Source organism: Cololabis saira, chromosome 4, assembly GCF_033807715.1.
Source record: "Cololabis saira isolate AMF1-May2022 chromosome 4, fColSai1.1, whole genome shotgun sequence".
Taxonomy (NCBI): domain Eukaryota; kingdom Metazoa; phylum Chordata; class Actinopteri; order Beloniformes; family Belonidae; genus Cololabis; species Cololabis saira.
This window is the reverse complement of record NC_084590.1, coordinates 24,366,111-24,393,654: the sequence shown is the minus strand read 5'-3', so window position 1 is coordinate 24,393,654 and position 27,544 is coordinate 24,366,111. Positions and strand designations below refer to the sequence as shown.

At 39.4% G+C, this 27,544-nt stretch overlaps 2 protein-coding genes across 8 annotated transcripts in view; one reads left to right on the top strand and one right to left on the bottom strand.

The window, feature by feature from the left end:
- dync2h1 (dynein cytoplasmic 2 heavy chain 1) overlaps window positions 1-1,345 on the bottom strand; it is a 138,980-nt gene extending 137,635 nt beyond the window's left edge. For all 7 annotated transcript variants that reach the window (XM_061719244.1, XM_061719238.1, XM_061719242.1 and 4 more), the window contains exon 1: window positions 1,304-1,345. The gene's annotated coding sequence lies outside the window, so the exon portion shown is untranslated. The remainder of the gene's footprint in view (window positions 1-1,303) is intronic.
- A 3,714-nt stretch (window positions 1,346-5,059) lies between these two features.
- LOC133442320 (programmed cell death 1 ligand 1) lies at window positions 5,060-15,866 on the top strand. Its single transcript, XM_061720281.1, has 8 exons — window positions 5,060-5,283; window positions 7,896-7,921; window positions 8,995-9,047; window positions 9,621-9,926; window positions 10,579-10,869; window positions 13,634-13,765; window positions 13,866-13,899; window positions 14,006-15,866. Exons 1-8 carry the CDS (start codon window positions 5,278-5,280, stop codon window positions 14,046-14,048), a joined length of 891 nt encoding a protein of 296 aa, XP_061576265.1. The 5' UTR covers window positions 5,060-5,277; the 3' UTR covers window positions 14,049-15,866.
- The last annotated feature ends 11,678 nt before the right edge of the window (window positions 15,867-27,544 follow it).

The window sequence follows — 27,544 nt, the reverse complement described above, 5'->3', positions numbered from 1 at the left end:
GCAGAAAATAAAGTCTTTGCAGGCCCTTTTTGCAAATGGCAGATGTATTGAGTAGGAATGGGCAATATTTTACCGTACACGATATACCGTCAAAAAAATTCCCCACGGTAAGAATTTGTCATCTCGCGGTAAAAACGATAAATTCCCGTTGATGACGTTTTTGTGTAACAAAGCGACGAGCTCTTTGTTAAACGAGGCTCCAACTCCGTTATCTGGAACTGGTTTGGATTTAAAAAGAGTGATGAGGAGCAAACATCATCTATTATATGCAGAGTCTGCAAAAAAACAGTGAGTGCAAAGGATGGCTTTTATTTATTTGTCCTGTTTCTTTATCAGGTTGTATTTTTTTCCTACTTTGTGATTTTATAAGAAGAAAACTTGAAGGACAATGGTACTTTTGCTGTTTGCACTGTTATCCCACTGTTTAAGCCATACAGTTTGAATAAATGTTGAATCTGTTCTTACATTTCAAACTTGTCATTACAGTTTTGCAGTACAGGTGTACTAATTTAATTGGTTTTTATTAATTCAATTTAATTGGTGTAGTTTAGTAGCATTTAGTATTATTTTAGAGCAGTGTTTTGGGGGCTCCAAAGACTGAATGTGGTGATAGATTTATAGTTAAAAAGGTGGAGTTGAATTGGTATTTTTTTTATAGTCATTTTTATCGTTATCGGGATAAATGCCAGAAATTACCGTGATACATTTTTTAGTCCATACCGCCCATCCCTAGTATTGAGGTCATACCTCAGGTCCTTATCAATGATAGCGCCCAGATATTTATAACTCTCCACTGTTTCCACCTGTGAGCCCTTGATGGCAATGGGAGGATTTGGGAGAGAAGTACATCTCCTCTTTAAGTCTATTTGCATGTCTTGTCATGTCAACTTAAGAAAGTGGTTATCACACCACTTTACAAAGTCCGTTAGAGCCGGTCCATGGCTGAGCTCACCATCCTGGAGAAGAAGCTACACGAACATCCGTGTTTACGACCCAAAACAATGTTACCTGTAGTGACGCATTGGATCAGCGCTGCGTGTTTACGTCGTTGCTAAACAACACATGCCAACCAGTTTCATCCGAAACAAAACCATCATATCACACTAAAACTCCATTATTACCCAAGCAGATGTATCTATGTGACCGGGGACATTCAGGACGCGTGCAAAGTTGCAGAGCAGCACGACAACAGCTACAACTATCAGCTAGCCCGCTAACGTCCTCGCTGCCTCTGTACATTAAAGTTAAGCCTGTGGCTTTATTGTAGCCCGCTCTCAAACGCTCGGAAGTATTGTTTTCATACCGTCTTCCCATCAAATGTTGTACTCTTGTAGCCCTTTTGTATAACTCAATCCATGGGCTGACACCGTAGCAATGCTGCACGGCTGTGCTCTGCGACGCCAGCCTGGTTGCTACGTAGCAACCACGGCACGTCTGACCACGTGACTACACTTTGAATTATGGTTCTGCGTTAAATCGACGCAGAGCCTACGGCATAGGGTACGCGGCGTTGTGCACCGTACGGTGCACGTCGCTACGTGTTTACACTATTTGCTTAAGGCTTTGATTTGGGAACTTCATGTTACATTTCATTTTAGCAACGATAGTTCAAATCATGAAATATGGAAGGATAGTGAAATTAAATATATGTACCCTGATGAAATAACATTTAAGAGATAAAAGGAAAACTGTTATCACACTTATCCTCACATTCATTTCCCCTTTCTGTGACACCAGTTAGTTAGGTTTTGGTGGGTTCATTTTCAACATGCACATTTAAAAAGCAAATTAGAACTATGTATACCCAGTACTCGAGTAGTTAGGCTATATTATTTGTAATCAGCACAAATGATCTGTCCCCATATGATAAAATCCACCATCCCCCTTGATTTTTTTTTACAACTCGAGTACTGTGCATACCTATATAATTCTGATACCAACAGTTAGTAACATTTCTGCTTTCTTCAAAGGTTGCACTCCCCCAGTTTACTAAAAACATTTTTTTTTCCTTCTTTTTCTTACAGGACTGAGTAATCTTAGTACAAATATGACAGCTCATGCTATCTGAGCATATGCAAATGCAGAGAGCTTTAACGGCGGTGACAGACCGCCTATACTAAAACACAGCCACTTAAAAAATATATAATCCACACTGTTTTCTTGTAAAACAATTCTCAACAAGTCCTTACATGGCAGTTATTGATCCCTTGTAGGGGCCCTATGAAACGGTTAAGGACATACAGTAGCTGCTAGAAGTCATTGTCACGGTTGGTTAGATGAGGACCCAAAAGCAGGAGAGCAGGAGGCAGGAGTTCGCAAAAAAGCAGGATTTATTGAAAAAACCAAAAGCGCTGCTGGCAGGATCAAGGAACTGAACAAAAACCAGAGGAGACATGGAGGGAACAAACAGTACGGAACCACAAGGAGCAAGGGAAGACAAGACCAGATATACACAAGAGGGTAACGAGACACAGGTGTGAAGTATCAGGGCAGATGGAAGACAGGCGGGGCAAAACAGAAACAAACTGGGGGAAATGTCAGCCACTGAAGGCTGAATTAAGGTTCTGCGTCACACCAACGCAGAGTACACGCCGTCACCGTGACGCCGTCGTGAACCCTTCGGACTTCTCCGTCACTCCATTTCGTCGCGGTGCAGTACCCCCCCAGCCGCTAGTTAGCGATCTTTTTCTGAATGGTTTATCCGACTTTTTCCGGTCACAGTGAATCAAAGAGATAAGGACAACTATTGTGCAAAAAAACTAAACAAAAAAAATCACACATAAACTAAGAAAAGAGCCCTGAAAGTTCACTACTGCTTCAAACGGGAAACCGGAAATGCTTTGCTTCCAAGTGAACCAATCACAGCCCTCTCCGTCTGCGTGTGGTCTGCGTCGCTCGACGCGTAGTTACAATTTTCGGGAGGTGCACATCAGTGACAGCGCAGGTGACGGCGTGTGGTCTGCGTCGACCCAAACCACACGTTTTGACGCAGAACCATATTTCAGCCTTGACAGTCATAAATTAAACAGTCTCAAATTCCCCTACCCCCCCCCCCTGCCTTAAGTATTCAGTCACTTAAGTTGGCTTTGGGGAGTGTGTGAAGCTTTACACGAGTAGCTTGTGAAAAAAAAGGGGTTTTGGTCTTTAAAGTTACCTTTCTTTTTTGGTTTCAGTTTTGTTTTTGCAGGGGTATTTGTGGAAACTCTCTGGGATTCTATGTGTTCCAAGTATTTCCTGGCTCCTACCGTTGTGATGTTCGGACAACATTAAGTCATTCTGGTCAGACTCCAGAGAATTTTCCCAAGATTTTCTCTAAGTTACTGTTTGGTACAGTGAATGTGCAAATGCATTAGTCAACTAAACATGAAATTCAAGTTAAGCAGCTTTGTTAAGAATTCTCTCCCTTTGGAAATAACATGTCTCCCATTATCAGAAAGATTAAAAAAAATGTAATGGCAACTGATCATAACAACAGACAATATGATATTAAAAACAGAGACTAAAAAAGAGAAGTTAAAACCTGTTCTTCAAATGTGACAATAGCGCACAGGCCAAGAAGACAATATGAAACACTGCCGGTGTGATAGTCAATATATCACAAACCTACTGTATGAGTATACTGCATGAGGTGAGATCCCATTCAGGAAAACTATATTTGGTCAATCAGTTTTGACCTACAGGGCAGCTAATGAGTGGAATACAATCCCTCAAAACAGAAGAGAGTCCATCTCATACAGCTCATTTAAGAAAAATCTAAAGAAACAGCTAATCGACAGCCAAAAATGTATTAATGTACATTGTCCCTCTATAACAAATAAATGCAAAAAGAAAAGAATGTGTACTAGAAAATAGCACACCAAATTTGATCAAAGACAAAAGTGTCATTTTAGGACATCTGTAACACATTTACACGTACACACACGCACACACACTCAGAGACTCTCGTGCCACACTGATGCTCAAGACTTTTTTCCAATGTAAAGAAATATATATCAGGTCCAACGTTCACACAAATGCTTTACAGTTAGTACTTTAACGAGTTTCCTCCACAGGGTGACTGGACGCTCCCTTAGAGATAGGGTGAGGAGTTCGGTCACCCGGGAGGAGCTCGGAGTCGAGCCGCTGCTCCTTCACATTGAGAGGAGTCAGCTGAGGTGACTTGGTCATCTGTGTAGGATCCTCCTGGACGCCTCCCTAGGGAGGTGTTCCAGGCATGTCCCACCGGGAGGAGACCCCGGGGAAGACCCAGGACACGCTGGAGAGAATATGTCTCTCGGCTGGCCTGGGAACGCCTCGGACTCCCCTCGGAAGAGCTGGAGGAAGTGTCTGGGGTGAAGGAAGTCTGGGCAAATCTGCTAAAACTGCTGCCCCCTTTTCCAGATAACCGTTGGACGATGGATGGATGGATTATACTAAAGGGAAATGAGATTGCTGCTGCGGATAATTAACTAAAAGCAAAAGTAAATGCAACAATAAAGAGACAACTACCTCTCTAGTAGCACAGAGAGTTATTCTAAAAGGTTATTGCAGCCAGCATAAATGACCTTCTGTATTGGTCCTTATTGAAGTGTAGCTGAAGAAGTCTCCAACTATATACTCCGTTGTTCAGCTATCTATCCATCCATCCATCCATCCATCCATCCATCCATCCATATTCCATCTATTTCCACTTTTTGCCATTCTGCATCACTGGGTCTCTGTGGCAGGGGTAGACTCTGCACATCCAGTCTGTCACATATCCACATATACAGCATATTAAACCAACAACATACTCTGTTGTTTTATCAGTATATTAAATATGAACTTTTTAAATGCAACTAAGTAAAACGAGAGAGAGTTATCATGCTTTTGACTTGTTTAATCACAACTGAAGTGCTGAAAAGTGATTGTGTAGTTTTTCTTACCACGTGGATACAACACTTCTCGGGAAATCCCATCACACTGTCGGGTGGGGCTGATGTCAGAGGGAAGAGTTTGTCTCTGACCTGACGTCATTTTGTAGGCAGACGCTCACATGCAAGCCCACACAAACATAAGGAGCCCAAATAACCACCATGGAAGCCCTGTCCACATTTTTACATTATTCATTATTCATTAAGGTTAAGATAATATTGTTCTCAACCAGTCAAGTTGGACCTTTTTAACTTCTTTTTTAACTGCATGCATGTTGAGTGAAGAAATAAGGAAGCTGAATTGACTCACACTCTCTGCCCCCACCCTTGAGTTTTGAACTGCCTGAGGAGGAAGTCATTCATCAGTGAAGCAGAAACACTCGAGATGTCGGTAAGCGCACTTCTATTCTTTCATCTGAAAACAGATTTCAATAATTATTCAATAATAATAATTATCTTGTGTCATATAATTCACAATGATTCATGACTGGGTGTCTTACAGTATATCTTGCAATGTTTGTGTCAGATAAGAGAATGTTTGTTAGCCATTAACAGTTTAGTAGATAAACAAATCCCTGATGTGCCAGACGGTGGAATGTCACATGTAGAGCATACCATGTGCAGATTTATGGATTGAAGTAGTAAACAGAGGTTTTAGCAGTTAAACCTGTTTTTGAACAGAAAAAAGAAAAGTACATTTCGATCTTGCTAGACTACCTTTAGTGGTCATAGGAATAGTGTTTGAAAATGAGCGTCCCTAGTCTGTAAAAGAAGACCTGGGCAGTGGTTTTGCCTTGTGTTTACTTATCTGTGAAACACAAAGGGCGAAAGAGAAAGTAGGTAATTTATTCCTTCAAACGTGCTCTTACCACTGACGGTGTAGCTGCATGCTGATTAGTGAATCTTCATTGTTTAATGACAGGTGAAGTAAAGACTGACTGGAAATGAGAGGAAAAAAACTCTTATATTATACTTTTATATTTGATCTTTCTCAGGGGGTGAAGAAACAAAAGTTAAACACTGAAGTTTCAGTTGTATGGCAATAGCAGCTGATCAGATGAAGCTCTACTTATCCAATATCAACATGACACATTTTCTTTGCTACACTCTCTTTACCTACACGTAGTATCACTCAGCCCACACATCGATAGACGTGAAACTCACATCATTCGATAGTGATTCCATATGACTCCTTTGGAAGCTTATTTGACTGCAATTATCTTTTCAAAAATATTCAGCAGAGCTGTTAAATCTTTGCAAATAATACGTCATGCGGGAATTCCCACACCTAACTCGTGGTTTGATTCTTAGATAACAAATCACCAAGCACTGTGGGTAAACAGTTAACACATACTGCACACTCAACGGCCACATTATTCACCTGGTTCACCTAAAGAAGTGGTGGGTGTACACTCACCAGTATATATGCCGATGTACACTGTATATGAACAGAGAAAAAATGAATTCCTTTTATTTTTCATCTGACTTTCACATCACAGTGTAAGAGTAATAAGTAGCTATTTGTTCTAAATTCTTAATCATCAGATTAAAAATAAAAGATGTTGGACATATACCGGTAAGCTATTGTAGTTGTCTGCAGTGTAAACACAGTAAACATTACAAATAGTGGTTAAGAAGGAATTTATTTGTACAGACTACATAATACTTGTCACAGAGCAGGTGGAAAAAAGGTGAATCTCTAAAATCTGTGAAACATGTGAACTTTATTCTCATACATGCAGAAAATGCTAAACTTGTTCCTCATTTTCAACAGTTTCATAGTTCTCAATCACGTCACACTCCACCGCATGTCACTTTTCTTAACACTAAACATGCAAAGTTTACTCAGTAACTATAGGACCTTTGGGAATTCCCTTTGAAGTTGTTATGACAAACAGATACTGCTTTTTGTTTTTTTATATTCCTGTCATTACGAAACACAATACTGACTGTGTATGGGGTGTTTTCACTCGGCCTCTTTTTTTTTTTTTAATTGTTGTTACATTTTCTGACTGGGCTATACATATTTAGTGAATTATAACTGCCAAGTTTTAACACAGAGCTTTAATCAAAAAAGGGTGAGACTAGTTGGTGTGATTGCGGGCTTTGTGATATGTTTAGAGTGGCATACTGTACGGCGTTCTACTTCCCTGATTTTTTTCGCTTACATCATGACTTATGTCTAAAACAATCCAGTGGCAATTCTCTCCCTGGGAATTTCCTCTGAGTTAAAGTTGCTGCCAGAAGAAAAGGTCACATGAGAATTCATTTCCTCATGAATCATTTTAGATACCAGATCAATCGAAACCCACTAATAGGAAAAACAAAGAACTATGAAATCAATATGTCTTCTTATTTTACAAAAAATAAAAAATACACAGAAATGTACAGCGTAGTAGAATAACCAGTACTGCTGCCAACACAAATTAAGCTTTAGCTTTCCATGACAGCACAAATAACGTTACAGAGAAACAGAGGGCTGTATTTTCCCATCGATAGGTACAGGAATACACCCCTCTTAACAAAATCAGGCTTTCTCTGCTCATGCTGGGGGTTTTCCATTAGCCTGTTATCTGAAAAATACACTTTTGTTTTATTCTTTCAGGATGAGACAAGCCAGTTTTCTCTTTCAAGAGTGGTAATGAAGGGTCACACCGATATTCCAAATAAGTTCATTTTTCCTTTGCGTTTATTGTTAATAAACACAAACTCTATGAAAATGTTATGAAACTGTAAATGAAATAGAGGCAGTTTGAAAGGAGCCACCACCTATGTGCTTTAACCTTGGCATAATTCAAACTTCTGTGATCCATGTTGTTATTATTTTTTTGCTTTATTTTTAAATGGTAATCAAACATTGGCCTGATCATTTGCAGCATGTGCCCTACACTGACAAAGACACAGTATGCTATTCTTAATAATGCTGTTGTTCATATTTAAACAGATTTAAACAAAAGATTCTGCATCCTCTTAAAGTATTTCATTTGTTTGTGTTTTCAACAGTCCTCAAACTCCAGACTGCTAAACTTGTAAGTAACCTTCTGGTTTTATATCCACTCTGTATTACAATTCAGAATTTAAAGCAGGAAATTATTTGGCGACTGGGTAGTCATAAATAAGATGACCTCTTGTGCAAGTCTTATCAGCAATTTCAGTGGTTATTTGTGTTTGGGAGTGTCCAAAATCACTGCCCCAACTGAAACTTCCTTTTACTCAATATACAGTACATTTCCTGCAAGTCAAATGCAAAAGATCAACAGAAAACCGCCCAAATTATCGTTGCACTGATTGGTCAGATAATATGACTCAATGAAACATGTGGCGTTCGTAACTGCTCAAGTAATTGATAAGAACACAATTTCACAAAAATATTTACTTTCAGTTCAGGAACTGACACTATTGCTCCAGTATAAATCTGTCTAATCAACAACAATATGTTTAATTTGTGATTAACAGGGACACATTTGCTGACACTGTCAAGGGATTTTTACTCAAGTACCAGTATTGCAAATATTGACTTGCTTTCACCTCTAATTGATGACGCATGAATGGTGAGGGCCCTTGGCATCACTAGACTTACAGTAATTGTAGTGTAACAGTAACTGTCCCATACAACACATGAACGCTAGTCTCCTGATTTATCGCGACAGAAGATCATGTTGTCATGCTGTCTATCCCACCTGCTGCATCCCTCTATCTAATCCAATCCCTCACAAACTGATGATTAATGTATTGGCATCCGTTCATCCACCCATTTCCTCACTCCACTTTATCATGTTCAGGGTCATGTTGGCTGGAGCAAGATGCAGGTTACATCTTGCCTTCAAGAGGGAATTTAACAAATGTTGTCTAATTATACTTTTAAAAAGTTCCTCCACCTATGACTCAATGCATAATTGGAAAGTTAGCCATGAATTATAATCACCGCTCTTAAAATGACTCACTACTTATCAGCAATAAAGAATTGCATAAAGAAAGTTTATTCTAGTGAGAGTGAAGGATTGTAGAAAATCTTTGTCAGATTTAATTTGATCGGTTTTTGTGACATATCTTTGTAACTACAGCATTTCAGCAATACCTTACTGTATTTTTTTTTCTTCAGTCCAAGGATTGCTCTTCAGGCAGTGCTGCTGGTTTTGTTTGGGATTCTCTCAGGTGAGCAGTTCTGCAAAGTAAATGTGCAACATGTGCAAGCTGAGTTTTAACAATCAAACAACATGTAAAGCAAAATGCATTAAGTGTGATATGACATTACTTTAAAGAGTAATTTTACAGTGCTATGCTTGGTCCCACATGAATAGAGCAACATCAGGGAGAGTGAAAATGTATTCATATCTGCTGTTTTATTCTTTCAGGCTTAATTCTATAGAAATAACTCACTCTCTAAGAAATTAGGTTAGCTTCATTTATACACACATATGAGTGGCAGGGCTCTCATTCTCTAACTCCGATTGAGAAAAAAAGTAACCATTGTCCCCAGACTGATTCATTTCTTCAGCAGCAAATAGCAGACGGGCAAAGTTAGCTTGTGAAAAAGGCTTTATATCTAACTAGAGAAACATAGCTTACCTAGTCCTATCCAAGGTACCCAAGAACCTTCTGGTCATTGAATATTTTCTATAAAGTTATTGCCAGGGCATTTTAAGCTGCTATCCTCCCCTTAGTAAAACTGTGTTCTGAGAAGTTTCCCAACTTTGCTCTTATTGTTGCTTTACTTTTGTTTTTCAGAAAGTTCTATTCATATTAGGTATGAAGTTGAAGTTGGTGGAAATGTGACCATCCACTGTCCTGTTGAGGAGAACAGGGAGATTGATTTTCTCTATCTACAAACGGATAAAAATGGCTTTGTCAACGGATTTCACTCCATTAGACCCATCGAGAACACGTGGCCGAACACAGAAATGGCTCTCAACAACAGAGCAGTGGTCTTCTACGATGTGAAGATCTCACATAGCGGGATCTATTACTGTATCTTCGACTACAAGAACAACCAACGTCGAACAAAAGAAGTTCCACTGTCCCTCAGTGTCATAGGTATGCATATGGTAAAAATCATGCTTAAACCTTTATTTATTTACCCATGTGATGCTATAGTGTGAGCAGGAGATACAGTTTGTCTTCATGTTGGAATTTTTTAGTGCATGTTTGACTTGGCTCATTTGTTCTCCCTGCTGTTTTGAAGGAAAGCAATGAATGTAAATGCTCCAATTATTAGAAGCAGAGCTTTGTCTACAACATTGGCTTAGTTTTCTTTAGTTTTAACAGCTACAGTAGCCCATATGTGTATCTTTGAATGCCATGGAGGTATTGAGAACAGCATACTGCAAACCCTTTTAGGTTAGGGTTAGTCATTTTATCAGGGGTCCTCATGACATATGAGAAGGAGCCATGGCTGGACCGCTTGTTTAGTGTATACATACTATCAAATTATCTTGTGCACAATCAATGATATTTCCCTTCCTTACCTCATTAAATCAAAGTAGACTAAGTTTGAATGGAGGAATAGTAAAATTGGCACTCTTTTAATAGCTGAGTTGTAAATAGCTTATCATGCGCTGCATTTTGGAAGTCCGCTATATTAACTGACATAAGTTTTCAGCCACTCATTTTCTTGTTTTTGAAAAATATAAATGCTGAAAAACGGAGCTGAAAACAGAGTTTATACATCTCTTTGTCTTTCCTGCAGCTCCTTACAGCAAGCCATCGGTCACATCTATTTGTAGCCAAGACCATCTCTATTGCCATGTAACCTGTGCATCACATGATGGGTACCCAAGGAGAGAGATGAAGTGGAATGTTGGCCAAAAAATGAATGTCACAAGTCACATGTGGAAAGTCTTGAACAACAGCATTGAGAAGTCAAATTCTTCTACTGGGTTGCTCAGCATAACCGGCACCGCATACTTCAACTGCTCCAACGGAGAGCTGGAGTACAACTGCTCTGTGGGTAATGCCAATTCGGACAACTTCCTTATCTGTGAGTACTGAACTAAAAAGACGTATTATCCAAAATGTTTTGCTTTCAGTCCCTTTTTATAGTTTTGGGAAGTGTGATAGCCAGTGGAAATCCCTTGGAAAATTATTCTTTACATTAAATCATTTTGGGAAAATTTCACATCATTCAATATTCCAGTTTTATGTCTCTGAGAGGAGTTGTTGAAATGTATAAAAAATCTTTGAATCTGTGCTCAAACACCCTTCTTTTATATATATATATATATATATATATATATATATATATATATATATATATATATATATATATATATATATATATATATATATATATATATATATATATATACATATATATATATTTATATATATTTATCCCAAAATCGGGAAAACACCCTTCTTAGTTGAAATGCATTGTTGGCCTAGTTACATGTGTTGTTAGATTTATGTCCAGCTATAAATGTAAGAAGCTCCCAACCCTTACAGTTACTACTTACTACTTAAGCAAAAATTACTCAAAATTGATTTAGGAATTTTTTTAAGTAATAGTTAAATGAAGGGGGGGGGGGGGGGTTCAAACTGTGGATTTGGTTGGGGAAGGAACACAAGCAGTCTCCACATATATCGTATATTCCTTCAAATCAACATATAAGGAAATGGTCTTCAACAGTAGAAAGGGAGAGGTACTAATCATCATAGGCTGTAGAGTATGCATTATTCTAGTTCAATATACTGTAGTTATAGATAAAAATTATATATAATTAAATGTTGTTGTTATGTTGCTATTATCAGCATAACTGATCACTGCATAGGTCGAATCAACATGATGTCTAGTAAATTACGGTATTGCCTACTGACTTCTGATGATACATTGGACTGTAGTATGCATGGTAACTACGATAATGATAATATATGTATTCCAATAATTCCATTATATTTATTAATATTAATATTATCAATAAGAAATTATTATCAGGTTGAGGATGATGATGATGATGATGATTATTATTATTATTATTATTATTATTATTATTATTATTATTATTATTAATAATAAGAATACTAATAATGTTATTATTATTATTAATATTATTATTATACTTCTGTAACTACTACAGTTACTGTTTTTTGGCAGTGCATTACCTGATAGATCATTGCATAGGCTTCTTCTCACTCCTTTTGAACAAGGACATTGTCTTTTTTTGGGGCATTTTCTTTGGTTTTATTCCCTGTTTTAGTTTATTTCCTTTTCCTTATGTTCACATGAACTTTAAAAAATAAAATAAAACAAAATATGCATTCTTGTAGAGTTCCTTTTCCAGTGATGGATGATAATGTGTCCATGAAAGTCAGTGTTTTGCCATTTCTTCTCAAATCAGACTGCAGCCTTTAATCATAGAGCTTGAGTTACACCTAGTAACGACTATGTTACTTATGCTGTGCAGTCATGAGCAGTTGTTTGCTGCTGTATTTGCTATCCTCACAGTCCCACATTTTGGGTGGCACATGGATGGTCCCAATGGACCTTTGCATACTTGTGCAAGTCTTACACCCATTGGACCCACACAGAGCCAATGGGGTATGTTGTAGCCAGTTGCTCAACAAACCCACACGTTACCCTGAGAGCAGTATCAAATACGACAGTGAGACATCTGATTCATGTTAAAATCATCCTCTTCCAATAGGATTTAAAAGAAACTGAACTAAACTGAACCAGACTAAAGTGAAATAGAATAAAATAGACACTCAAAGTCGTGTCCAAGAAGAGATTTTAAAGAGAACAAGTTCACACCGCAGAAAAGAACACAAATTCACACTGCTGGATCAATAAATGAGCATATCGGTGTCATTAAGAATACCATTGGTTACACCAGACCTTTAGAGGATTTAAGTGGGAAAAAAATAGAATTCTGTCGTTTTACTTTAATCGTGTTACGTTTGTTATGTGGTTTTAATTTGTTTATTTCGTTACCATGGGTCTTAGTTTAGTTTATTTTGTATTTACCTCACTTACTCCATTGTGGTATTTACATGAAAATTACCCGTTATAAACTCCTTCTTGACTCATCAGTTTAAGGAAGTTACTCAACCATGTAAAACAAATAAATCTGCAGTTATATGTTTTGCTAATTTCGGCACGGTGTGGCAGCTGGTACTGCAGCCGCCTGACAGCTAGAAGGTCCTGGGTTCAATTCTCGCCGGGGTGGCCTTGGGTGCTGAGGGTGTACCTTCCTCATGTCCTCGGCACCCACACCCTGGTGGGGTTGATGAAAGGCCTTTCTGTGTGGAGTTTGCATGTTCTCCCCGTGTTCCCTTGCGTAGCTAACATGACCTCACAACACATGCAACAGTCCTGGGCTACACATGCCCCCTCTGGCCAGCCGGGGCACTAGATGGGGTGGGGAGGATCTGGCCGGAATAACGTGATCCTTCCACGCGCTACGTCCATCCAGAGAAGCTCCACCCTCTCTGGTGAAAAGAAGCGGCCTGCTCACTCCTTAAATTAAGGAGACTTGAGCTCAGTGCAGCGCCCTCCCAGGGTTGGTAGAGGTGGCAATGCCTGGGACTGACTTAGGTAGGAGCACTGGATGAAAATGAATGGGGAAATAAATCAGGGATAAAAATATATATAAAAAAAAAAGAATTACCGATGTTCAAAAACATTCATAACATCATTTTTTTATCAGACAACAATAAATGTGCAGTGTATATAACTTGCTTTGACCACAGATGTTCATGACCACCGTTCATGTCTATAACTGATATATCACTGTTTTTATCTGCAGGTGGTACCGAGAAACCGCCTTTTGATGTGGGTATTGTAGTAGGTAGCTGTTCGGTACTGGGTGTGGTGTTGATGGTGATGCTGGTGGTACTGTGGACGAAATATAAGAAAAGACGCCTTTCATTCCTTGAAGGTAAGGACAAAGATTGCTTACCATGGCCTATCTGTCACGATCAGTCACTGTATATCAATGTAGAGTAAAAACTTACAGCGAGATCTCTGTTGACTTTCAGGAGTCACAACAGACAATGGGGGAGGAACAAAAGAGTAAGTGGCTGCCACATTTTATACACGTACACAACATAGACATATTTTTTCAGCCAACACCATAATACATCTTTTCTTTCTGTTTCTTGGACTTTCTTTATTCCAGGGAGATCGTGGAACTCAAGGGGAAGAATGAAGTGAATTCTTGAACCCTCAAGTGGTGACAAAGACTACATTTTATTCGGAACTTACCTCACTAATGTCCTGGGAAACTTGGATGAAAGCTGCGTGTCACTCAAGTGTTCATTACATTTGTGATAGACGGGCTCCGCTCGGACTGACTCCAGGACGAGAGGGTGCAGTCTACATTTCAGTGACACTTGACCTTTAAGTGATTGAGGAAGTATAGATTTTCTTCTGGTGAAGCGTAGTGCGTCACTGAACTGAGAGCAACTGACTTCTCCAGAGAAAGAACTTTCCCAGTTGGTAGTTTTTGAGAAAGCTGTTACATCCTGGAAATTGGTACCTAACTGGAACTGCTCCCTGCAATGTGAGCAAAAGATCAAAAACTGCTCTAGCAGTTCCTCGAGTGGTCAGATGCCACGGTACAACAGTAACCTCTAAACAGTTGTTAGTATTTAAATTGATTATCATGTTTTTGCTGCTGCAGTAGAGTATCACACTTTGATAGCTCACCAATGTTCCTGTTTTAATTTATTTCATTTTTCTTATGTTCACATAAACTTTAAAAAATAAAATAAAACAAAATATGCATTCTTGTAGAGTTCCTTATCCAGTGATGGATGATAATGTGTCCATGAAAGTCAGTGTTTTGCCATTTCTTCTCAAATCAGACTGCAGCATTTAATCATAGAGCTTGAGTTACACCTAGTAACGACTATGTTACTTATGCTGTGCAGTCATGAGCAGTTGTTTGCTGCTGCATTTGCTATCTTCACAGTCCCAAATTGTGGGTGGCACATGGATGGTCCCAATGGACCTTTGCATACTTGTGCAAGTCTTACACCACTTGGACCCACACAGAGCCAATCGGGTATGTTGTAGCCAGTTGCTCAACAAACCCACACGTTACCCTGAGATCAGTATCAAATACGACAGTGAGACATCTGATTCATGATAGCTCACCAATGTTCCTTTTACATTTACATTTTGAAGAAGTATATACTTACTATATGTTTATTTTTTTATATTTATAATAAACCTGAGGTAACGATTTAGTTTGGCATTTAAAATTTTTTTCATTAGTCTCAGTAAAGGCTTAGAGCAGAACTTTGAAAAGTACTAGAAGAAATACTGGTTGTACCTTAATAATTGGAAAGAAAAACCGTAATTTGGTGAAAATCTTTAACGGGGCCTTTTTTGTGGCATTTGCATGTCTTTTTAGCTCTAGTTTGCCTGTTTTGTTAATGTATCATTAACTGACAACATACACCTGCCCATTCCCTCTCATCTCATGGCGGATTGGAATAAGCTGCAGTTCCTGCTGGATATAGGAAAGAAATGTATGTTTATCCTGTTTGGTAGAAATTGATTCTGTGATTCCCTTTTCTTCATTGGACATGATCAAAAAGGTGCTTTGATTTCCTAAATATGTGTAAAACACTCCTCTTCGTTGGTAACTTTATTTTGACTCTTTTAATGTCAATCTCTCTTTTTTTTTAACCAATGTTGGATATTTAAATTCTTATAATGTTCGGGGAAAGAAATCACTTTTTATATATCACTCATACTTTCAGGGAAAAAAATACAAAGATATCTTATAAAGTAATGTATAAAATGTTAACACCCACCTAATACCAGTCTACAGATACACTCTGCTCCTTTGTTAAAAAAAAAAAAAAAAAAAAACTGTACTATGAGTGACTGTCACACAGAACACAGGACTGGCATATGTTCTCATATGAGTGTCACCATTCACTTTTAATTTAAATGCAATATTTAATTTTCATTGACTGAGCTGGAACTCAGTTTGAACAATTTTCTTTCCATCTGCAAATGCTTTTTGTTTTTTTGCAGCTGACTAATTGACTTATTCAACCCAATAGTTTCTTGAGTACTTGAATAAATAAATATTGTATACGTCTGTGTGTGTGTGTGTGTGTGTGTGTGTGTGTGTGTGTGTGTGTGTGTGTGTGTGTGTGTGTGTGTGTGTGTGTGTGTGTGTGTGTGTGTGTGTGTGTGTGTGTGTGTGTGTGTGTGTCACGATTTTAATCAAGGTTGCAGTCACAGCTAATTACCACTAGATGGCGGACAAGTACCACACGGTGAATAAGAACCAGCTGCTGTAGTTGGGAAGTGTAAACCATAACACCTGAATATTATGCCGTATACTTAAGCACACATCTCTGACACAAAAAACAATGTTAATTCATTCAAATCATAATTTTTCATAAGACTAATGTGAACACCATCCTCACAGGAATACATTCCATACTAACTAACTAACTAAAAAAAAAACGTATACCTCTTAACTAATTTCACATTTTATTTTTCTTCGTGTTTAACCTCTTCCTTGGAATAATTTTCTTTTTCACACTTGTTATTCTCTTGAAATACACCTCCATGTCTGCCTCTGTCTCATGAGTGACTGTGACAGTCTGTCAGTCCACGTCTCGGCCTTGTGTTTACATTTGGGCATCAGAGCAGGAACAGCCTGGTTGCACTTTAGGAATTTAACCCCAAGGTCCTTGCCCTCCTCCCCTTTCCCCCTCTCTCCTCTCTCTATATCCCATCCCTTTCCTCCCATTTCTTTCTCTTTTACCCCCTCTTTGCATGGACTCACCCATTCCTCTTCTTGTCGCTTTCGTTGTGTAACCATTCTGATTCTCCCCTGAATTGTCCTCCCCTCGGCTCCATCACCCCCCCATCCTCTCTCTTTTTGCAACCTTTCTATCCTGTCCCTTTTGTCCCCACCCTTTCTCCTTTCTCTCCTCCAACCCTCCACTCCCCTCCTCCCTGTGCCTTTTCTAGTCCCGTTTTAAAATTCAGAGTATATTGTCCGAGCTTGCTCAGCCCCCACCCCACCCCTTTCTTCCTCTGTCATCATCCCCTCACCTCGCAGTCTGCCCCATCTCGGTGTCCTCCCTCCTCTCATTCCTCTGCTGTCTAACCCAAACAAACCAGGGAGGACCTTCCTCTGCGGCGGCTGCAGAAGAAACACACCACATGTCGCAGTCGGTCGAAACATAAACATTAGTCAATTTGAGGTACTGAGAAAGGATATGAGGCACTTAAACTCAATGTGAAATAGAGTTACTGTGAGGAAATCTTTGTGCTATAACACACCATGGAAGATGGATAATTAACAAAAGTACAGTACAATATAAAGAACAGACTAAAACATTTAGACCTCATGGACTTGGACTATAAAGACAAACATCTCAGTGAGTCTTTATTAAGGACTGAAACACAAGCTGACAACTTCCGATCCCAACTTTGTTTCCAAGAGCCTTACAGAGTTAATTAAAAAAAATTGAAATAATCAGTTTTTTTTCCCAGTTAGTCAGCAGAGAGTATAATCTCCTGCTTAATGGGAGAATGCTTTCGGTCAGATCAGAGTCCTGTGGCATTTTTCAGCACGATGTTTGCCATCTCTGCCACACTGTTCTGTGTGGGATTTATAATCAGATTAAACTAGTTATGAAAGTCAACGAGATTAGGATCAGTGTAGGTAGCTCGGGCACAAAGCTTCAATTCACAGCAAGACCTGATTGGCTTGGGGGAGAGTGAGCTGGTAATATTTTCAAGCTTCACAGTGTGTGAGAAATGAAACAATGTAGGCTAGAACTAGGGTAAGATGGACTTATAGACATTACTAAAAACTGTATTGAAAACTCCAGGACTTTTTATTTCACAAGAAAATGTCTATTTTTGCCTTTTTTTCCTCCAATTGACTGTAATCCGCCATGTGTCTATAATCCCAAACAGAAAACTGATGACAGATTTAAAAAAACAAACAGACAAACAACAAAATTCATTCACATTTTGAATCTACATTTGAGTATGTATGAATTTAATATTCAGATGACAACATTTCTGCTATATTTACAGATGAAGAAATCATCAGCAGCTTCAAGAAGACTGTCAACATATATGTACTCATATACTTTTCTGATAGTTGATTAGTGACTATTGAAACATTAGTCAACTAATCAGATTATGAATCTCATAATTATGAAATGACTCTTATTTCGTTCTCAGCTTTTACATTTTGCACGAGGTTGTTTAAATGATGTGCTAATTATGAATTAAAGGCATGGATGATGGACACTAGTCGCTGTGGTGTTGCATCGGCCGTCGTCTCATGATGTGTAGCTACATTTCCATGTAGCTACACATCATTACTGTCCCCAAATGGTTACATAATATAGACTTGGTGAATTGAAGATAAATAATGTCCCAGAATAGCAAATCCTGAACCAAATTTGAGGAAGTATATCAGTTTTTCTAAATGTTTTTCATTTTGAAATGTAATCTACAGGGGACGAAATAAACATTTTAATTAAAATATTATTTTCGAGGGTAGTTTCAATGGAGCAATGTGGATGCTAAGCGAAACTGCAACACAAGTTTCAAAAATTAAAAATGTAACCTTGATCTTAACTGAAGATCTGCCATCACGCTGAAGGTCTAGCGCTGAGAACTCGCAGTGGTGCAGAGTTCTTTTGGTTAGATTTTGGCAGATCTCCTTTTGTAGATGGGAATTTTAGGGGAAACAGGATGAAGCTGATGGAGCAAAAACAGAGAGGGACCGATCAGGTCAGCAGATTTATCTCTGGTGTTGCTGCAGTTGAATGATCATGTTGTTCCTGTCACCGCAGAAATCCTCTCCCTGACCTCCAGAGATAGAACAGGTGACCTGGAAGCATTTATCACCTCTGTGCTTTCTGACCCATGACCTGACACCGGAGATAGGAAAAATAGCCCAAATACATCAGAGGGGAGGAGAGGAGGAGAAAAAGAAAGAAAGTCATAGTTAAAAAAAAAATAGTTATCAATTCAATTCAATTCAATTCAATTTTATTTATATAGCGTCTAATACAACAGATGTTGTCTCTAGACGCTTTCCAGAGATCCAGAACATGAACATAAACATAAACATAAACCCCCGAGCAATTATTATATAAACAATGGCAGGTAAAAACTCCCATAGTGGGAGAAAAGCCTTAATCCAAACAGTGGCAAGGAAAAACTTATCGCTTAACAAAATTCTTAAAATATATTAGTAGTTTTCTATGAGAAACATGTCTGTATTTGTACTGTAAGTCCAGTCCCCAGAAAATGATTGCAGCAGGTTTTAAAGCTGTGGGAACTCAGTGTGTGTTATATGCATGCAAACCTGGTCATATGATAAAAACACGGCTGGAGCAAATGTGCAGTCTTGGTTTAGCTGACACATTAGCCATTAACAACAACTTGAAAGAACTCAAAACCTTTTGCATGCAAGAGAGGTATTGGTTGGCTTCGAGCCCTACGAAGCTATTAACACCTTTCTGTCATGGAGATACGCTAAAGACGCTAGTGGTCGGGACTCTTTTGAGTATGCTATGACCCAGAATGTAAAGTTGCCTGTACGTGTGTAGAAGAGCGAAATCTGAGCAGACTCTGACAAGAGTCCCCTCTCCTTTGAATATTTATAGAACTGCTTAGGATTTGACCTTTACATTTGCGCACATTCACAGGGACCCATAGATTTAACGTCGCTTTGCGGCCCGAAACACTCAGACAGGTGATCATAGCTGACTGTCCCATGGGAGGATTAAATGAGGGGAGCCAGAGAGAGAGAGAAACAAAGATCACAGTGAGTGATTGGCAGGTGAGATGCCAAGTTGGCTGCAGATAGTTGGCAGCTTTGTGTTTCTGCAAAATTTAAACATCAGAGGCTATCAGAAATCTTTTATCATGTGTTAAGGGAGACCTGAGGTGACAGTTTTTTCTTATGTGTGTCCAGTTAAGATCCATTTTATTCTTTCCAAATATCTTTGCTGTCATACTAATGTTCAATACAATGAATTCCTAATAAAGTTGATAAATGTAATTTCCCCCCCCGTCATTATCACTAAGTCAGACACTGAACTCATTTCCATTAAAACTTTCATTAACATCTTAAACCAGGAATCACTTTCATCTACAACACTAACAAAGTCATGTCTGATAGCATCTGCTGCTCTCTGTTCCGCTTACATATAAACTGGCTGTCACATGTTACTCCTCATGTGTAGCTCACAGCCAGGCTGCTCCTGCGCTGGGTAGACATGTGTTATAAAAGAACGGCAACTCCAAGGGTTTGTGAAGTATGTCTAGGCTCTTCGACAGAGTTTCGACATGCTTGTTCAACAATTTGCTACATTTAACAATAGTTGCTTTTGTGAAAGAAAAAAAAAAACTCCATGGACAAACTTGCTAAATTGCAGCAATAAGTAGACGTTATAAGCAAGTCTGCGGCTCACTGGCAGATGCAGAGACAAATGAGGCAGTTGTTCATTGTGAGTAAGGAAAAAAATACAAGAGAAACAGAAATCATCAAATTAAATACCGGTAGTTAAAAACTGTACTGTTGTATCACACTGCATTCCTTGTTTGGAGAAAAAAAAACTGTACAAAATGAAAAGTTGGCAACAACAGCACCAACATACAGCAGCGCTTATAATACAGTAAATTCACCGCAAGTTGCGCAGTAAGTCTTTCATCTCCTGTTATTTAAAAAAGGAAAGAAAACAAAAGGGTTTACTACTTTTACTTAATAAGAATTGAACACCAAAAGGTAGAACAAGTATTATCGCATGATAAAATTACTAATACTGCCAAGCATCATTGGGAAAGCACGGCTGATCCACAACAGGAATATTGAATATTTAGATTTCACTTGGAATATTTCTTTTGTGGTATTCATGTCTTCTCCACATCCATACTTGGGTTTTTTTCTCCAGGGTCCCAGATTGCTCTCACAGTCCAAAAATATGCTCGTTCGACGGATTAGTGTTTCTTGATTGTGTGCATTTGTCTCTTTCTAGCGTTGAGATGGATTTTCCCAGGATGGACCCCATCTCTCACCTTGTAACAAACTCGTGTGCCAGACTTATAGAGTCTTACCTTGACATACAAAAAGGGGCTCTAGAAAGTGGACAGCCATCACTGCAAATAACTGACCATCAGCACTGGGAGGAAAAAAGCTGCAGAACTGCATCTGTCTTTCGTAGACGTTAACAGAAAGGGGTCCTAAGATCCATCAAGGCAAAACTAAGCGGCTTAATGAGTTCGGCATGAGGCCTGACCATTACCTTGTAAGCCCAGAAACCCAGGAGGAGGAGAACAGTCCTCGAGGTATCAGTACCCCAGATGATGCTCAGGTTCGTCCTGCCCATCCAGGGCACTTCCTTTCAGAGCTCAGCCAAACACGTTTAGCAGCAGAAAGGGAAGAATGCCCCAAATCCAGTCAGGTCCAGTCAAGTCCAGTCCAGGAGATAGTGATACCTGGAGAGTATGACAGCCAACTGCAGTGACCAGGAGATTTGAGGTCAGAGGAATATAACAAAAGATGCAACAAGGTTCTTCAACCTACCTGAAATCTAAGAGGCAACAGGAAATGTGGAGGAAAGAGGACAACAGCGAAAGAAGTGGAATGAGGCCGCAAAGGTGGAAAGAACAGAGCTTGGATCGTGCTAAAATACTCAGGTGTTGGACAGAGTTGTGAAGGGCAGAACATCAGATTCTACAGCAACCTATTATGCTTTGTTTAAGCCCTGCTTGACAGAGAGGAGCACGAGCCTCAGAATGCCTCCAGAAGACCTAGAAGAGTGCCTGAGGAAGACTTATTCTAGTGTTGCAGGTCAATCATCAAAACGCCGTCGAAGGAGTGCCCTCACCTGATGACTCTCTCTTTTTGCAAAGTGGCCTTTTACCCAAGGCTTTATCTTTCTGTTTTTTCCCTCATTTTCCACGTGGACCTACATCATGCTGCAGCCATCTTCAGATATCCCCCCAAACCGAAAGCGTTGCTAAAACATGAGACATTTTACCATGTAATCCTTTTTCTGAATCTATTGACGTCTAGAGAATGAGCACTTATGCATGCTCACGTTCTCTTTTTCTTTTCTTTGTTTCCAGGTCTGCTGTATTTGTGTTTAAAAATTGCAGTACTTTGCACTTTCAAAGTGGTTGGTATGCAGTGTTCAACAAACAATACAAACACTGAAAAGGGAATTTTTACTGCAGATGGTTATTAGGGAAACTGCCAAGGTGAGTCAATACTTTTGAAAGACAAAGTACTAGTACTAGTGCTAATTCATTAGTTTCAGTTGGTGAGCAAATACTAATATAAATATGACATCAAAAGATGATATCCATGGGATGTATGAATGTGTTACATCCTGCCCTGCAGTGGCTCATGCTCCTGCTGCACATCATTAATGCAGTCATCTTCTGCAAACAAGAAAAAAAAGCTCTGAATTATCAGCTAATACACCGTAAGACATGGAGACTAAAATGGAAACACCATTCAGTATGTTTCTGAGTTTGCATAGCTGAATGGCTGTGACTAAAGGAAGCACAGTTAGAAAGTGAAAGTCAGAAAAAGGGTGAAGAAAAATGGCTGACATGCTGTGTAAGCAGGTTACTTGACACCAACAGGTCCCTACAAAAAATGCATCGCTACTTCACAGACATGATAGAGCATTTGTGAAGGAAGATTTTGTACAATGCTTATATGGAGGAAATACAGAGACACATGATAATTGTGTTTCTGCATGTCCGATGTTCTTATCAGAGCTGTTTAAGCTTCCCATGCAGAGTCCTGCATGTGAGTGTGTAAAGGATGATGGGTGCATGTGTGTGTTTGCGTCTGTGTAATAAGAGACACCTGAGATGGTTAGAAGGTCATTTCTGCAGTCTGGTCACATAGCTTTGATCATTTTCTTGTCGCCTCAGAAATAGATCATAGAGGACACGGCTGGCACAAACATTCTCGCTCTGTGTATGTGCGTGCGCGCGTGTGTGTGTGTGTGTGTGTGTGTGTGTGTGTGTGTGTCCAAGGGAGAGAGTAATGGAGTGTATCCCTATCCCAACAAACTGACAGAGAATCTCCACTTGTTTGCAGGGCACAAGCCCATGTTTGCATGACTAAACTAATGCATTTGCACACATGCCTTTGTTTGCCTCTTCTTCCATTCACCATGTGAATTTGTTCATGCACATATTGCAAATGCTTGAGGGGATAGCGGTTGGGCAATGTTGTGAGTTATGTAGGTGGGATTGCGGTTTAAATTATTATGTTGTCAAAACAATGAATAAATGCTTAGCTCTTGGATTCTGGATTCAAATACGTCCCTGCTTGTGATGAGCCATGAGCGTGCTACATCAGCAGCATGTAATAGGATTTTGAAGAGTTTCAAATCATTAGATTTAGAGAAACCACTGTCAAAGTTATGCTGGAAGCCAAAGGTAAAACAAAACTAGTGATCAGCTTTCCCGTCTCTGTGTCTGTGTATGGAGTTTTTTTTAGTTTAACAAGTTTGCTTGGAGCACAGCTTTGCAGGGATGAGCAGAAGAGTTTATGAACAGAGAAGCTTCTTTCTTTTATTGGCTTATTGAATTATGATTGCAGCAAACCTTGTAAGTCAAAGATTCCTTCGTTGCACACTCTGGATTTAAACAATTTGCCATAGCAGGAAAACATATTTGGACGACTTGTAGACGTCACATCAGCAAAGAAAACCTAGAACGTACACTGTAACAAAAATTACTGGTCTTTTTGTAATATTTCCATTGAAATCAATAGAAATATTTGTATGACTTGAATATATTAAATATAGAATTGAATTAACAGGAGATATGTATTTTTTTCTCTTAACTTTTGCCAAAAAAATGTATTGTAAATTACACTTCCAAACATACAAAGTGGTGATTCTGACTATATTTATATATCGGTTTTGTAGATCTTCCATATGAAGATATATTAACTTTCAAGCTAAGCACAACAGACAGCTAAAAGAAACTTATCCAAACTGAGCCTTATTAAATGTTTGGAATTGGTGCAATTTTGAATAAAAATAGGAAGAAAGAAAGAAAAAACCCAAAATAAAACCAGCAACCACAAAACAGAGGCAATGTAATGCTAGAGGCAATTGTCTGCTTCAAAGTGAAAGGACTTTTTTTTCCACAGAAAACTTATTGTTAATTTAGAAAGGGAGGAAAATAATATCCAGACTAAAACATCCTGGAAATCTGGAAGTCATGCCGTGTAGCAGCACAGTTATTCAGACAGGCGGAGTCGCTGTTTTATAGTCAAATGTTTCATAAATCCTCAAGACCCAAACTTTAAACAGCTTGGTCTATAAACTCTGTGGCTCATGTTCCCTCAACACACCTGCAGTTGCTTGTTACAGTCACTGCCTGGTTCCAAGAAATGATCTTTCCAGCTCTTTCCCATATCCAGCTCTTGATAACATCCTTCGTGATATGCTAATTGTAATTATGCGCTAGTGCAGCTGAGGCTGAGCGTGCAGTTTAGACTGTTTAAGGTGTAAATTATAGCTTAAATGGATGGAAAGTAACATGTCCGGAGCCCCCTGGACATGGAGAACCCCATTCCTTTCTCAATAATACAGAGTTCTGTTTTATGGGTATGAAAGATTTAACACTAGCATAGCAGGCATTTCGTCTTGGTCTCAGAGTCAGAGTCAGAGACAGAGGAAGCATGTCCGAATGAAGGCAACACATTTAACACAGTTGTTTTCTTCTCGTTCTTTGGCATCAGCTGCCACTGTCTTGTTTGTCATGGAAATATTCAAACTTATATCTTTGGACATAAATTTAAAAATTGGGTCCAAATGGCTTCTGGCCCTCATGGTCTCTGCGTAGGCCATGTTGAAACTGGCACGCACAAGTGCAGACTGCTGAAAAGACTGAAATATGTTTAAAGAACAATCATAAAAAATCCCCAAACCATCTTGATCAGCTGGCTCCTTGTCTATGCAGAGCAACAACAGTAAAAAAACACTCACCAGGTGTTAAATCAATTGATGCACCCTCTGTGGGTTGTTATTCAACTACAGATGGTCTTTGTCAATGCTAACCTTTGCTTGTTAAGGGCTTTTGTCTACTTTGAAACATCACAAAGAAGAATCAATACATGTTTGAATTAATGCCCAGAAATAGAGGAGTATCTTTGCTTCAAACGCTGCAAGAAGACCATGTTTGGTTGTATTTTAAATCACAGAAAGGCCCTCAGGCACCATCAATCCATTATTAAGGTATTGCAGCATCTCATCTTTCTCAGAGCAGAGCAAAGCACAGCATCAAGGGAGGATGTGTTGCATGTTTAGCCAACTCTCCCCACAGCTCCAGCAAGACAAATTTCTGGAAGAAGACTAGACGTTGTTAAAGCATGTCACAATGGGACAGTCTCACCTTCCTGTTTCACAACCAAGAAATTACATGAGAAATGCGCATTCACAGAGGGGAATAAATGCACCCAAACATGAAGGCATTGACTAAGGCCGGAGGAAAAACAAACACTGAACACATTCACATTCACAAGGGACTGGGTGTAAATCAAAAGCATGTTGGATGCAAACAGACCAGGGGAAATCAGACGCCCTGAGGGCAAGAAGAAATACTGTGAGAGAATTTATAACAAGAGAGCAGGGAATATTGATAATCTGTGTCTAGTTTTTTTTATGTTATTGTTACTCTGTGACACTTCCACCCACGTCTGTGAACAAGAAAAAGAGGGATGTACTAAAAAGAAAATCCTGCGAATGAAAGCAGATACACAAGAACAAGAAATGCTTTCCTGATATGTGAAAATGTGTTTTTTTTAGAACTTGGTTTTTATACTGGAACTGCATTTCATGGAGCATAGTTTAGAAAATCAATTAATCTACTGGCATTTTTTCAGTGAACATCTCTCTGTTTGAAACTCGAGATCTTTCAATAGACCATTTCACAATGCTGCATAAATGTTTATATTAAGCCTATTTTTCACCTGGACTGGTATCATAAAAGTGAAACATGCATCTTTGAATCCAGGATCTTTACTGATACTGTAGCTCAAGAAGTCAAGAAGTTGTTCTACCTTTTGAATCAAATTGAACAAAATAGCTGCTCATGCACAGTTTCAGTCCTTATTTTGACATCAATTGTATAACCACATAAGGATTTTCTAGAAATGTATTGATGCCAGCACAACCTATACATCAATATCTTAAGATAAGATAAACATTTATTATTTGTTTTTTTTTTTAAACTTCCAATTCCAAAATAATAGAATTGTGTATAATCTAAATACAAATAAAAACTATAAACTCACTTTTTATTCACAATTAGACATAGAAAACACATCAAACGTTGAAAGTAGGGGAAATGTACCTTCTTATGTATCTTAAGAACAACCCAAAAAATGTTGGAAGAAGGGCTAACACATAGTCAGAGCTCAGGGGGCCTGGGCACTAGGCCGGGTAGACCGACGAGAAAGTTCAGGGGGCGTCCTCGGGACTGAGCAGACGGGTCAGAGGGACACTCTCGGGACAGCTTCGGGGGACACCGGGTCCTCGGTGCCGGCTGAGGGGAACACCGGGTCCTTGGCAGGGGTCTGGGTGTCGGCTGAAGTGCGTCCGGGACCACCTCGGGAACAGGGACGGGTGCGTCCGGGACCACCTTGGGAACAGGCTGGGGCTGCCGCCGCCGTTGTTTCCCCTGGGGATGAAAACGCCTGGGCCTGCCTCGAGCCAGGCGTGTTTCCAAGAAGGGGGACTCCTCTTCCTCTACCTCCTGCCAACCAGGAATTGTGAGTTCTGTCTCCCGGTAGACGTATTGCCAAAGGGCAAAACTTTCTCCTGCTGGGTCCATGCGGGCTGGTCCGTTCTGTCATGAGGTGGTAAAGAGAGTATGCATTGACGTCACTTTCCCACTGGACCACGCCCCCTTACTCGCACTGAGTGGGAAAAATGGCTGCAACTATTAGGGTAAAACTGTGGAGAAGACAGAATAACAGCCGATTATCGGCTTAAATTAAAAGGCAGTCGGACTTGACAGTGACCCGTACAGTTACCCAAAGAACCAGAGGTCCAAGGACAATATTTGGCCACGAATCGAGTTTCCTGATAGTTATATGTACTTAATTTCAACGCTGGGGAAATAAATGAAGCTAAGCTTGAAGGCATACAAAACCCTTGACGCTTGGTTCTACTTCTACAAGGTAGGATTTTTTGGCAAAATTAAATGAGGAGACCGAACTTTATGATTTGACCGTTTAACGTTAGCTAACCAAAAATCCAACATTAGCTGATACAAAATGGGAACCACAAATCCACGTTTCGGTGCCTGGAATCCAGTTGTTTCTGCGAATTGCAGAGATCCATTTGTCCCTCTTAAGCTTATTTTTCAGCAGTCTGTAAAACGATAACTCCGATTTCTTGCTAAATCTATGAGTACAGTCGATCCCACAACAGCTCTTTTCCATTTTAGATATTTTCAAGAGTGCTCAAACTGAAAGTCTACGCTGCCACTCAGTCTTTCTGCCACTCATTTGTCACATTTGTGACGTCATGTGCATTCCCTCTATATGAGGACCCAACTGCAGGAGAGACCAGGAGTTCCAAAAGGTAGTGATTTATTCGTCAGAAACAACACCAAAGCGCTGCCGAGCAGGATACAAAAACCAGAATATGAACGTGACTACGTAAAA